The 14,783-nt window shown below is 43.0% G+C and overlaps 1 protein-coding gene across 6 annotated transcripts in view; it reads right to left on the bottom strand.

Annotated features, from left to right (window-relative positions):
- Positions 1 to 14,783, bottom strand: part of hspg2 (heparan sulfate proteoglycan 2) — a 528,081-nt gene that overhangs the window by 76,681 nt on the left and 436,617 nt on the right. For all 6 annotated transcript variants that reach the window (XM_068017554.1, XM_068017556.1, XM_068017557.1 and 3 more), the window contains 5 exons: positions 14,469 to 14,664; positions 12,522 to 12,701; positions 7,572 to 7,832; positions 4,311 to 4,473; positions 1,659 to 1,756 (listed from right to left, as the gene is read on the bottom strand). In XM_068017554.1, the coding sequence (XP_067873655.1) occupies positions 1,659 to 1,756; positions 4,311 to 4,473; positions 7,572 to 7,832; positions 12,522 to 12,701; positions 14,469 to 14,664 (898 nt within the window). The remainder of the gene's footprint in view (positions 1 to 1,658; positions 1,757 to 4,310; positions 4,474 to 7,571; positions 7,833 to 12,521; positions 12,702 to 14,468; positions 14,665 to 14,783) is intronic.

Genomic DNA, 14,783 nt, shown 5'->3' with positions numbered 1-14,783 from the left:
CAGTTAAACATTGCAAAGACTAGATCTATGCCACAAATTTTATATCCTTGACACAACTCCATCCCTCTTCCCAGCCACCGTCTCAGGTTGAACCAGACTGTTGGCAACCTCGTGTCCTACTGGACTCATAGCTGAGCGTCTGACCTCACATACTCTCTTTCACAAAGATCACCTGCTGCCCCCTCTGTAAGAATGCCCAATCGATCTGTCTCAATCTGTTACTGAAACTAGCACCAATACTGTCGTCACTTCCAGACTCAGCTATTTCAATGATCTCCTGGCTGGCCTCCCATCCTCCACACTGTAAACCTCAACTTATCCAAAACTCTGCTGTTCATATCCTATCCCACACCAAGTCTGCTACCTCATCATCCCATCTTTGCCCCCCTATATAGGCTCCTGATTTTCCAATTCTTCCATTTTAAAAATCTCATCCTTGCGTTTAAATCTGTTTATGACTTCCCTCCCTCCCTCCCTATCTCTGTAACCTCCTCCAATCCTACAACCCTCTGAGAACTCTGTTCCTCTGACTCTGAACTCTTGTGCATTGCCTCTCTCCACTCACTTTGCTTCCCCTTTGATAGCCATACCGTCAGCTCTGGAAGTTATCCGTAAACCACAACACCTATCCTGCTTTCTGAAAACCCATCTCTTTGACCAAGGTTTGATCATCCCATTTGAATATCTCTCCCTTTGACCCAGCATTCACTTTTGCCTGATTATGCCTCTGTGATGTACATTGAAACATTTTTCTAACATTATAGACACTATGTAAATGCAAGTTGTTCAGGTTGATTTAACATCGAGCATGTGGCAACATGAATGACATGTGCAGTGGAGTCATTCGTGAACCAGCAGAGCTCTTAGTTGAAAATACATCATCAGCATAGAGAAGCTCACAAAGCACAGGAAGCAAACACTCCAGCAAAACATGTCAAATACGTGCATCATTAACACTGCAGAATGGAACAGAAGCTATTCACTTTGACTATGCCACTCTCTCTCTGTTGAGGGGAGAGATAACCTTCAGTAGCACCGCTGTCATATTGCAGATGGCTAAATGTCTGCAAATCTCTTTGGGCTGGGTGCCCGCCACAGCCACAGCCTACAAGGTGAGCAGTAGACTCCTCGTGTACGAATCCTCTAACATGCCCAGGTAAGTTGACTCTTTTGCAGTTACCCAATGCCTAAAGTTGTCACGCATTAAAGTCATGGCTCCAATATGCTTTGCACTCCTGGATTGCCCACCTCTTCACATTCCCCAGTTCCATTGTGATATATCTGCCAATGTCTGCCTCATCTATTCACACCGATACATTCAGTGCAAATTCACTTCTGTCACACTTTCAAACCTTCCCCTTTGTTAAACTAACGAATGGCAAGTATAATCTGGAGTAAAACACCCACTGCAATTTGACTGCGATGCTGCATGAGTTCATCAATAAGGACCAGATCAAGATTTTAGGCCAAGAAGCTGACTTTTGCTCTCGATTTTTCCAAATGTTCATCACTGCACTCAATGGAGGTGAAAAATAATCTATTTCTTTCTATTGGCATTATGCTCATTTTAACCACATTCCATTTGCTCCAAAATGATCAAACAGATGTAAATATAGCTCCTCTTTCAACTGAGATGAAGAATCTAATCTAAAGCCTACCTTGGATGGCAAGTTTGGCACTGTCCTGTACCCGCCCAAATGGGTTTGATGCTCTGCAGATGTAAACTCCTTCATTTCCATCTTGTATATTTTCTAGTCTGTAAAGATAACAAACAACACAATTTGATGTCAGGTAAACATCATCCCCAAAGCAGCTGAACACACAAGCAACACAAAGCACAGCCATTACTCCATTTCAGTTCATTATTTGATCATTTGTGTCAGCCGTGCCTCAGTGCTGGCTTTCTCGCCTCTGGGTCAGGAGGTTGTGGGTTTAAATCCCACTCCAAGACTTGAGCACCAAAAAAATCATGGCCAATACTTCAGTGCAGTACTGAGGGAACACTGCACTGCTGGAGGTGCTGTTTTCCGGATGATACGATATAGGGATGATCCTCAGGCACTATTTTGAAGAGCAGCAGGGGAATTCTCCAAATGTCCTGGCCATTTAGTTATCCCTCAACCAACAATTTTAGTCACCACACTTGAAAAATAAAAATTTGCAGGGCTATGGGGAAAGATCTGGAGAATGGGACTAATTGGATAGCCCTTTCAGTGCAGGCACGATGGGCAAATGGCCTTTGTCTGTGCAAGGTGGTTGTATGAATAACCCCCCCCTAAGCTGCACAGCCAAGCAGCAACCCGAAGGTTCCCGTGTACAAGTTGGTCCCTATAAATTATCGTGTACACATGGGCACACAAAATATTTTAAAGGAGCTGCACACTTGAAGGAATAGCCTGCGCACTCCAAAAAAAAAAAAATTAGAGGGTATGCTGACCCCAAAGCTGGAGATTCGGCTCTGGGATACATCTTTGCGCTTGGCGGAAATTGCACCAGGCTGGAGATGTGCCCCAATTGCGCAATGGCATAAGATCTACCACTATGTGTTTCCAAATTCAGATAATATCACTGTATCTCCTATGGCTCTGCCCATGGAAAGTGAGGGTGAAGAGAACTTTTCTGAGTGTATTAGGGATGCTGTCGGTGAGGATCTGCAACTGAGGAAGGTCCATCTATTGGGAGAAATGTGCAACTGCAGGAGTGAGTGCATCACCAAATGACAATGCCCAAATAAGGACTGTGCCACATAGTAACATAGATATATGATAGATAATAGACAGTGAACATCTTCGTAACACTGTGCCAAAAGAATATCCTTGTAATATTCTTGCCTGTCAGATAATAACTGAGGACTCCACACACAAGCCTAGTAACCTCTCAATGGAGGGGCAAAATTTTCATTGAAAAAAAAACTGGCAAACATTCTTTGTGTAAATACAATGGAACGAAGTAAATCACAAAATACTTCATTGTAACAACTACATTGACTAAAATCGCAACTCGTCCAGCCTCCTTTGACAGCATCTTCCAAACCCACCCAACTTCTGCCACTTAGAAGGACAAAGGTAGCAGACGCTTGGGAATACCGCCACCTGCAAGTTCCCGTCCAAGTCACACACCATCCTGACTTGGAACTATATCGCCGTTCCTTCACTGTCGCTGGGTCAAAATCCTGGAACTCCCTTCCTGACAGCACTGTGGTTGTACCTACCTCACATGAACTGCAGTGGTTCAAGGGGGCGGCTCACCACCATTTGCTCAAAGGCAATTAGGAATGGGCAATAAATGCTTGCCTTGCCAGTGACACTCTCATGCCAACAACGAATAAAAAAACCCAGCACACATTATTCAGGCACCTTTCTGTTTCAAAACAAGAACATTCTCAACCAGGTTTTTTTTGTACATTACCCCTTTAACAAAGATTGAATTGTCTTTAAGTTCCATAAAACAGATGACTGGGTCACACGATAAGTATGAATGAGGAAGTCCATTTGGTCCATCTTAATTCATCCCTCTAGAGATATCCCAATGCCCCCCCTCATCCTCCATTGTAGCTTCCAATTCCAAGGATTGTGTCTCCTCTACTCTATCTGCAAAGTGTATTCCACACATTGATCACCCTGCGTGTGAAGAAATATTTCTCAATATCAGTCCCAGAGTTAACATTTACTACTTTGAGGCCTTGTCCCTTTAGTTCTACTTCTCCAGTTTAACTTAAATTAATATTCCAGCTTAACTTAAGGGCGGCACAGTGGCGCAGTGGTTAGCACTGCAACCTCACAGTTCCAGCGACCCGGGTCCGGTTCTGGGTACTGCCTGTGCGGAGTTTGCAAGTTCTCCCTGTGACCGCGTGGGTTTCCGCCGGGTGCTCCCGTTTCCTCCCACAGCCAAAGACTTGCAGATAGGTAAATTGGTCATTGTAAATTGCCCCTAGTGTAGGTAGGTGGTAGGGAATATGGGATTACTGTAGGGTTAGTATAAATGGGTGGTTGTTGGTCAGCACAGACTCGGTGGGCCGAAGGGCCTGTTTCAGTGCTGTATCTCTCTATGACTCTAACTTAGTCTCTTCATGCTCATTCATCTATAAGATGATCTCTTTGACCCCCTCATTTCAAAGCTGAATGAAAGCAAAGTTGGGCCTTTACTTAGACATCAGTTGAGATTCATTAAACTACTCAATCTTTAGACTTGCAGTTTGATATCTGAAGCCCTCAAGAATCTTACATCGTCACGCAGTACCTGGCCTCCAATTCCATAGAGAATGCCTGTTGTCGGGAGAAAAGGCTACCTGAAACAATTCATTATCTTACCTCAAGACTCCTTTACTAATTCTGTGATTTGGCGGCAATTGCCCTCCCTCCTTAAACCACTCAATCCTGGGTTTTGGGTGGCCAGTTACTGAACAGGCGAATTCCACAGTGCTGCCAACATTTCTCACTTCAATCTGCGGTGATACTTTCACTGCTGGGAGAGCTGATATGATAAACAGTACAAAAAGCAGGAAAGAGTTACATGTTGTGATATTCCCTTCACAAAGTTCCCAAACATTACCACTTAAACATCCTTTTCTACTACCAACTATTCCATTCCAAGCATGTAACATCAGGACTACATTAAACAACACATGGCCATCTCATCCATTCAGTCAGTTGCCATTCTGTAACCTGCATGAGAGGCAGTATTAGACAGCGTGGGATCCTCTGTAATGAATTGGAATTCCACAAAATTAACCTTTTATGCCTGAAGATCGAGCAAAACAAGGTCCAAATTCTAGTCCAGAGCACGATATATTTACACAGTTAGCTTCCATTTTAGAAGTGGAAATACAGAACATTAAAAAAAAAAGTATCAGATGCAAGCAACAGAACCAAGTTTTTTAGTTTGTCAAATAATATATATTTGAATTAGGATTATACACAGATAAGATTTTCATAACTCTTGGTACAATAACCATTCAGAAATCACTCAGCAGGTCAGTCTAACAGAGGAGAAAACGCTGAACAAATACTTTTTATACAGAGTGATTGGCTTATGTATTTAAACTACTCAGGAGGGGTTCAGAATACCAAGGCAATGGTACATTAATACATTAGTATGACGGTGTATGTGTCCAACTGGAAAAAAATACTGCATTTGAGAATGATAGTTGGAAACTGTTGCGCTGAGAGCTTGTGAGGAATCCGGAGTGTGTTTTTTTGCTGATATTGTTGCAGATTTGTGGGGTTTTTATCCAAAGGGCAATGGTGTCAGTTAGCATTTCAAGCACAGAATCATCAAGACCAATCAAATCTCCCCCCATTCACTTCCTAGGTGACATGTTGTACAGATGTCTGTTGCAAATGCTCAGCATATTAAAAATCGTCAGAATGCAATCAAGTTTCTTCCTGCGGGTCCCACAATTTAGAAATTCAATGTTTTTCAGTATTTTCTGCTCCTGTTCAGACTAAATTTGTTAACCAGCTGTGATACAAAAACTCATCTGACTATAATTCTATTTCAATTAAAACCTAATTTGGCAAATGGTGGCACAGTGGCAATGTCAATGAGCTACTAATCCAGAGGTCCAGGCTAATGCCCTGAGAAAAGGGGGTTCAAATTCCACCATGGTAGCTGGTGGAATTTAAATTCAATTAATTAATAAAAATCTGAAATTGAAAGCTAGTCTCAGTAATGGTGCTATGAAACTATCATCGATTGTCGTAAAACCCATCTGGGTCACTGACGTCCTTTAGGGAAGGAAATCTGCCGTCCTTATCTGGTCTGGCCTACAAGTGACTCCAGACCCACAGCAATGTGGTTAACTCTTACATGTCCTCTGAAATGGCCTAAACAAGCCAGTCAGTTGTCAAGGGAAATTAGGGATGGGCAACAAATACTGGCCTTGCCAGCGACGCCCACATCCCATGAAAAGAATAAAAAAAAAACTACCAAGGCTACCAGGGAATACAGTTAATATTTATTTTATTTATTCTAAAAACTCAAAGCTTAGTTTGGGCTGTAGACAATGATTATCAGCTGATGTCTTTGTTCAATGGCAAACTGAAGCACAACAGTGAAAACAGTGAAATTTAGAAGGATGTTATACAAATGTGGCTTGTGTTGGAAGACTGCAGCCACAGGATGTTATCATAAGTGTGAGAAAGAGGCCAGGAGGATATTCAGAGGATGATTATACAGTGACTTCAGCAACTGCCGAGACAACGGTTTATCACATAAATCCAAAAAACCCAAAATTTATTCCTTTATACATTCAGCCTAAACTGAATAAAAATACAGGCTGGCTGCTTGGTGAAGACTGAAGCAAGTTTGACTTTGTGTAGTAACAGTGAAATGACTATGGGCAAGTGCAGCAAAACTGGCTCCATTGGCATCTGATCATGTGGACATGTCCTTCTTTCACACGGGCACAATATGATTGGGGTACTTCGGAAGAAGCAGTCAGGCATCCACATCTCACTGGGATGCCACCAGGGAATCTGCTGGGACCATCTCCTTTGGGAAGACGAGCCTCAAGCGAAACAACAGCCGCCCAAGTGCGATGCATGACCTCCCCCTGCAGATCGTGGGGTCTGTGAGCTACCAGTAACAGGGCACAGCCCTCTTGTGTAGCCTGGCCTCGCTCCCCTGTATGTGTCAGCTTGGACGATCCCTAGTGGCAAACCCTGGTATAAATAGAGAGCATTTGAGCAAAAGATAAATAAAAGAATCAGCCTGCACAGAGGCCCCTGTACCAGCAGAGGACAACAACAACAAAAATACAAGAAAGGTCTTTAAAAGACCGGGAAACACCCACCTGCAAAATTGTCAGGCTTTTAAAGGCTCTCCCACCTGTAGGTCTACCCAAAGTTTCCTCAGTTATGCTTGGGCTGCAGCTTCCTGCAGGTCAGGCCGGAGGCTACCTTACCCCCTTATACACAGGACAAACCTCCCACCTGCTTGAGACGGGAGACGCTTACATTTGTTCCAGGTCCAACCAGAACCAGCGGTGGTGTGACAGAGCCCATTCTTGCCAAAGTTCCCAGACTCTACCGCCCAATCAACAACCCAAATTGGACACTAAGACAGCAGAAATTCAGCTCCAATAAATCCAGGAGTCAAGTCAACAGATAAACATCATCTTCATTTTCTATGCTTTCCATTGTGTGCTAACAGCAGCTGAAATGTTGAGGTACTTGTCGGAATATCCTGTAACCTTGTTAAGGGGCTATTAGAAGGTTATTGCTTCAAATTCAAGGTCAGCACAAGAGCTACTTCTGTTGGCCTTGATCAGATGACCTTTGACAATCTCAACTCAGTAATAAATCAACCTAATTTTTAATTTGGGGATATAGAGTGAGAGACTCCAAACATTGGCCTATAGAATCAGAGAGAACAGGTGGTGATTCGGTTCAATGTGTTTGTGCCAGCTCTTTGAAAGAACTATCCAATTATTCCCAATCCCCCTACTCATTAGTCATAGTCCTGTAAATGTTTTCCCTTCAAGTATTTATCCAATTTCCTTCTGAAGTTTACTATAATGAACAAAGAGACGAATGAGACGAAAATGAACTAAAATAAGACATTTTACTCACATCTCACATTTACTGTTGCAATTGCATCACTTTGACCAACTTTGTTCTTCACCAGGCATCGGTACATGCCCGAGTCTGATACCACAGCTAGATTGATCTGCAGGAACCCATTGCGTGTGACTGCCCGGCTAGGCAAGCTTCCATTCACCTTAGACCATTCATACTTTATTGGTGGAGTTCCTTGGGATAGACAATGTAATCGGATGATGTCACCCGCCCGTACGGTGACAGCCTCAACGTCAAAGGTGGCATATGGTGGAGCTGAGGAGCAAGGTAAGTCATCATTACTGCAAAGGTGACATTTGATACTAACTTGACACTATATAGTTAGAAATTAACTCTGTACAGAAGGATTGTGGGTGGTTATGTGTTCACTTGTGGAAGATAGTCTCATAGTTGGAGTTGTCCATAGGTCTTCTGCTCTACTAAACCCACATCTCTTTGAACAGTATCAACCCATCACTGAGGCCCTCCTGTAACAAGTACCACCATCTCAGCTATTCTACATGGTCTTGATACACAAATTGAGTGCGTGCTTCAGCTCAAGAATTCAAAGCCTCATGATACAATTAATAAAGTTCAGATTGATGCATTTGGTAGGACTCTCACCCCGAGTGAGAAAATTGTGGGTTCAAGACTTGAGCATATAATCTAGGCTGGCATCACAGTGCACTACAGAGGGAGTGCTGCATTGTTTAGAGTCATAGAGTTATACAGCACAGAAACAGGCCCTTCAGTCCATCGTGTCTGTGCCGGCCATCAAGCATGTATCCCATTTTCCAGCACTTGGCCCAGAGCCTTGTATGCTATGACATTTCAAGTGCTCATCTAAATACTTCTTAAATGTTGTGTCCTTCTCTTTGGCATAGTTCAATAATTCAGAAGGATGTTGAAATTCCCATAGCACTATCTGAAGAAAAGCAGGGAGTTATGACATCCTGGCCAATCACCTTCTCTCAACCAACACCAAGAAACTGATTGATTATTTATCTCATTGCTAATTGCATCATATTTGTCTTATTTATCTACAGAACAACAGTCAACGTCCCTCCAAGGGAACATCTTGTCTGTGAACTGTTTTGAGATTTTTTTTTTTTTAGAGATTTGATAAAGTGTTATATAAATACAATTCTTTCTTCTCATCTTTGTTACCAGGAGTTTAAGACAGGGCTGTTGTTGTTCAGTGCCATCATAATACTTTCTTGTGTTTCTCTTATTTGATTGGTGAAATATGACACGATCGATGCCTGTTATATCTTTATTGGGAACAAACCCATTATAAGATATGGAAAAACTGCTCCCTTTAACTAATGGTACAAGGACTAGGGGACACAGATTGAAGGTTTTGGGCAAGAGATGCAGGGGTAATGTGAGGAAGAACTTCTTTACACAGCGAGTGGTAATGACCTGGAATTCGCTGCGCACGAGGGTGGTGGAAGTGGAGACAATCAATGATTTCAAAAGGAAATTGGATGGACAGTTGAAAGAAATAAACTTGCAGGGCTACGGGGATCAAGCGATGGGTGTGAGACTGACTGAATGGCTCCGTGGAGAGCTGGCATGGTCTCGATGGGCCAAATGGCCTCCTTCTATGCTGTAAATGACTCTATAACTTTACTGTAAGTGGTTAAAGGATTGCAAGGTCCAATAGCTCCCATTAGGTAAACTAATAGTGTGGGTAGTAAATCAGTAGCTAAGTGAATAAAAGAAATTGCATTTATATAGCAACTTCTATGATTCTAGAATGTCCCAAAGTGCTTCACAGTCAATTAAATACAACGATGACTACACTTCAAAAGTAATATGGGAAGCATGGCAGCCAATTTGCATGCAGCAAGATCCCACAAACAGCAATGGAACAAATAACCAGAGAGTTAGCTTGAGGCATTGATTGAGGGATAAATATTGGCCAAGACACCCTGAGAATGTTCTCATCTTCTCCAGATAGTTCCATGGAATCTTTCATGTCCATTCAAGAGGGCCGACAGGGCCTTGGGATTTAACGTTTCATCCAAAAGAAGGTATCTTCCTCAGAATTGCACGTACGTGTCAGCCTGGATTATGCGCTCAACGCTCGAAGGAGAGGCCATAACATTCTGACTCAGCAGTGAGAATATTAACACTGAGCCAAGGACAACAAAAAACAATGAATTACCTTTTGGAATGCAGTCATGCTCATATGTAAGCAACAATAGTATCTCATTTGCACTCAGCAACAAACAGCAAATGAGACGAATGATCATTTAGTCGTTTTTGATGATGTTGGTTGAGGGAAGAATGAGGACAATGGTCTCGGAGAGCTCTCTGCTCTCCTATGGATAGCGCCGTGGATGTTTAACACTTAAAGTCAGAGAGTCATTTACAGCATAGAAGGCGGCCATCTGGCTCATAGAGTCCATACTGGCTCTCCACCTGAATGACTGGAATAGGCAAATGGGACCAGAGCTTAATGTCCCATCCAAATTGTGTCACTGGCAGCACTCCCTTATAGAGTCATAGAGTGATACAGCACTGAAACAGGCCCTTCGGCCCACCGAGTCTGTGCCGACCAACAACCACCCATTTATACTAATCCTACATTAATCCCATATTCCCTACCGCATCCCCACCACTTTCCTACCACCTACCTACACTAGGATCAATTTACAATGGCCAATTTACCTATCAACCTGCAAGTCTTTGGCTGTGGGCGGAAACCGGAGCACCCGGTGGAAACCCACGCGGTCACAGGGAGAACTTGCAAACTCTGCACAGGCAGTACCCAGAACCAAACCCGGGTTGCTGGAGCTGTGAGGCTGTGGTGCTAACCACTGCACCACCCACCACTAAGACCTCTTATTGCCACCTCCATAACATCGCTTGACTTTGCCCCTGGCTCATTTCATCTCTGCTTAAACCCTCATTCATGCCTTTGTTACCTCCACACTTTACTATCCCAATGCACTCCTGGGTGATCTCCCACATTCTACCCTCATAAACTTAAGTTCATCAAAAACTGTGCTGCCTACATCCTAACTTGCACCAAGTCTTGTTCACCTATCACCCCCGTGCTCGCTGATCTACATTGGCTCCTGGTCAAGCAACATCTTGATTTTAAAATTCTCATCCTTGTTTTCAAATCTCTCCATGGCCTCACCCCTCACTATCTCTGTAATCTCCTCCAGCCCCACAACCCTCCGAGATACCGGCACTCCTCTAATTCTGGCCTCTTGAGCATCCCCGATTTTAATCGCTGCACCAATGGTGGCTGTGCCTTGATCTGCCTGGGCTCTAGCTTCTGCAATTACCTCCCAACAACTCTGCCTCTCTACCTCATTTTCCTTAAAACTCACCTCTTTGACCAAACTTTTGGTCACCTGACCTAATGTCTCCTTACGTGCCTCGGTGTCATATTTTGTTTTATAATGCTCCTGTGAAGCACCTTGGGATGTTTCATTATGTTCAAGGCTCGATATAAGTTGTTCCTTCAAGAGCCTTAGTGCAATGGCATCTTAGATTCTGTGTTCATGACCTGGGGTAGGGTGTGAACCACACCAAGTATGTGCTCAGAATCTGATACTCTTGTTCTACTCACCACTCCAAAGTTTTCTTGCACACTTATGGCCCTTTCAAAGCTTGGCCAAAAAGCAGTATTTCTGGCATATAGGCCACAACTTACATCTGAGATCATTGTTACACTGATACTTAAATGGGTATTCATACAACAACTCTTCCAACACACCCTAGCTTCATAGTAGATGTTCAATAACTAGCACAAAGAATAGACTTCGGGTTGGGCAGATATTTATTCCTGCTTGTGCTCCTTAAACTTGTAACATCTCAAAACCATCTCCTTGCTTGCAAGTCAAGATTGCACATAATGCAAAGGAACAGATGCTAACTGAAGGAGAATGCAGGAATGTTGGGGGAGTAAGGAGAATGTGATGCTGCCCAGACTTAAGGTTAGTATCACCCTGCACTAGTCATGTCTCCTTCTCCTCCTCAGTCAGTGACCTAGGTTCTCTTTGAAGGTGTTTTTTGGAATCAACATTCTAACATATGTTACTCTTCTGTTAGGCCTAGTGGAACAACTTATCAGCACTACCAAAGGCCCTAAACCAATCAGCAGTTCACAGTACAAAATGTCCCAGCAGAATTAACGAGTGAACATAACACTGGGTGTGATCAATATGGAGGAAATTAAAACAATCTTATTGTCTCCAGTTCTGTTGCTTTTTCACCACACAATGAAGCTTTTGCACAACATTGGTGAGAAGTCACGTTTGGAATTCCTCCTGGTCAGTGTAACTAACAAGTTGGGGAATCCTCAATCTTCCTGTCAGCTGTGGTTCACTCTTTACTCAAAACTACAAGATTGTGGGTTCATGCTTCACTCCAGAGACCTCAGCACAAAAACCTAGACCAATTCCCCAGTGCAGTACTGAGCGAGTGCTATACTGTCAGGTGTCACCTTTCGGATGAGGCATTAGAGCGAGGCTCCTGTTTGCCCTCTCAGGTGGATATAAAAAGTTCCTACAGAGTTATTTTGAAGAGCAGCAGGGAAGTTCTCCAAATGTCCTGGCCAATAGTTAGCCCTTAATCAACATCACTAAAAACAGATGATCTGCTCACTGCTGTTTGTGGGAGCTTGCTGTGCGCAGATTGGCTGCTGCATTTCCTGCAGTACAGCAGTGACTACACGTCGAAAGTACTTTATTGGCTGCAAAGCACTTGGGGACGCCCTGAGGTCATGAAAGGTGCTGTGCAACTGCAAATCTTTTCCAGTCCCTGATCACCCAGGTACTGCTGGCAGAACCATCTCCACTGAGCAGAATTCAAGTTCTGAGTCTCAAAATACCTCAAAGCGTATATTCAGAAAATATTACAATATAACCCACCTACTAAAAAGTAACAATTCATAGACTAGAACTTTAGATATTCAAAAGGGTCTTTAAAAAGGTCTGCTCTTACTTTCTACATCCAGCATTATGAACATCTCATTGAATCCAGCAGAATTGGAAGCATTGCAGATGTACTGGCCCGAATCCTGAAGTCCTACATGCGGAATAACCAAAGATCCATTGACAATCTTGTGCTGCCATGGCAGTGGGGCTCGCAGTTTAGACCACTGAATAATTGGAGTGGGGTAACCTACAGAGACAAAAGAGAAGCTTTAATTCAGCTAAGAGGTCACATTGAAACTCATTACATTTTAGTTTTAATTCTTCTTTGTTCCCACAGGCTGTTTAATGCCAGGTACTTACCTCCTTACCAAGTAAAAAAAAAGTATGGGCCCAATTTCCTTCTACAGATATACTTACAACATTCGTAAGTCTAAATCAGTTTTACAAGGTTTAAACCTCGTGCAAATCCCACCTGAAATGTAAAGTGCCAGTGAAAGCTTATTTGCATAATTATTCAAAACACCAAGATGAGTCTCTGATGGATATGAGGAGGCCATTAATAATGGCCGGTGAAAAGGACATGCAAGTCACATTTATAGAGTGGGTCAGAGTAGGGTGACAAGAACTCGAGTGTCTCTGACATCATTTCAACTCATTAACAATCTTTGCAAAGGATTAAGGAGCAACAAGAGAAAATGCAAATATAGGGAACCTGTTCATATCTACTGACAAGGGCCAAGTCCAGCCCCGACCTCCTGTTGAATGGCCCTACAATCGAGCATGAGATGCTTGCGAGGAGGGCTGCCCTCTGTGTCACTCTGCAGTACCATTTCCTTATCTCTTTGCAGCATTCCTGCAAGTGGGTGCAGATAGGTTTGGGGCACAGCTGATGGTTAGTCCCCCTGCATGTGCCCCTTGAGAGCAATAATATCCTGTGAACTGTATACTATACTTCAAATAAAAGCCTGGTCAATATCTCATATTGCAAAAATACAACCTTCTCAGGCCTGGAGTCCGCCCTATTGCTTCTGCAAACCATTACCTTATACGACCATTTTTACTGTAACAAATACTGGACTGATTGACTTCTTAACAAATCAGTAAAAAATGTTCAACAAAGAAACCATCAGACAAGTGCTTAGTTGCAATAAAAAAACATAGGCAGCTCACAGAAAGGATATCACTGCCCTTGAGCGGGTAAAAAGCCAACTATCAAAGGTGATCCCAGGTTATCGGGAATTTCAGTCGTGAGCAAAAGTTAAGGAATTTAGGCTTGTTTTCTGTTTACAGGAGTCGTCTCTGAGGTGATCCAATTGAAATTTTCAACAATACGAATTTTCCAGCTTATCCAGGCAAAGTGTTCAAATCCCAGGGCCACAATAAAATTAGGAAATTGGGAGCACGAGGGGAAATTAGGCAGAAAATCCTTATCCAATAGCAGAATAATGGAATAACAAATCAGGGAAGTCTAATGGATTCAAAAGACAATAGGTGTACTTCTAAAGAGGACTGAAAGAGGTGTGATTAAGACAGGTGAGTCGGGTTCACCCATGAAGAAGAAATTAACTTCTTGGCACCAATATCCTTTTCCTGTTCCTAAACATTCCTAACTTTATGCAGTAATATTAACCACAGAAACAGCGCAGTGAAGCACGGCGTGTATAAACAGTGAAGTTAAAACATTCATCCTTACAGTGGCAGCACTTAATACTGACTTCCTTGTATCTCCTACATTGCTATACCAACGCATTCTTGCAAAGAATTTTGAACACTTTCATTGAGCTGTCTATAATGCTTCCTTCATTCAGGCCACCCTTTTCCAGGCCACTGTATGCAACATTCATTTCATGGAGAGGGAGCTTAGTGACATTCCAAACTCATTCTTTACAGGGTACGTTGCCAGTACAAGCCCAGAAGGCCTCCATAAACCAGATAGAAAAGAAAGGATAAAACCTTATCGATTATATTTGAAAAGCCATAAGATCACTGCAGCATCATGACATCACTGACATACCAGTAGCTGTGCAGCGCAGTGTAGCAATCTGCCCTGCTGTAATGGTTAATGCTGGTTCTTCCGAAGTAACCTGAGGAACCTGAGGTGTGGAGGCTGAAAGCTCGACTATCACCTCTACCCGAGCCTCTGCAGTGCCAAACAGATTAGAGGACGTACAGGAGTAGGTCCCAGAATCCTGCAGGCGAGCGGAAGAAATCTGAAATAGAAAATTCAATAACTGATCCAAGGTTATATTGGCATACATTAAAGAAGCACAGTCCTTTTGGGAAAGTGCTTGCCAAACTCTCTTTATTTCTGTTTGGAACAATGCCACAA

Source organism: Heterodontus francisci, chromosome 37 (genome assembly GCF_036365525.1).
Source record: "Heterodontus francisci isolate sHetFra1 chromosome 37, sHetFra1.hap1, whole genome shotgun sequence".
Taxonomy (NCBI): domain Eukaryota; kingdom Metazoa; phylum Chordata; class Chondrichthyes; order Heterodontiformes; family Heterodontidae; genus Heterodontus; species Heterodontus francisci.
This window is presented reverse-complemented; position numbering and strand designations above follow the sequence as displayed.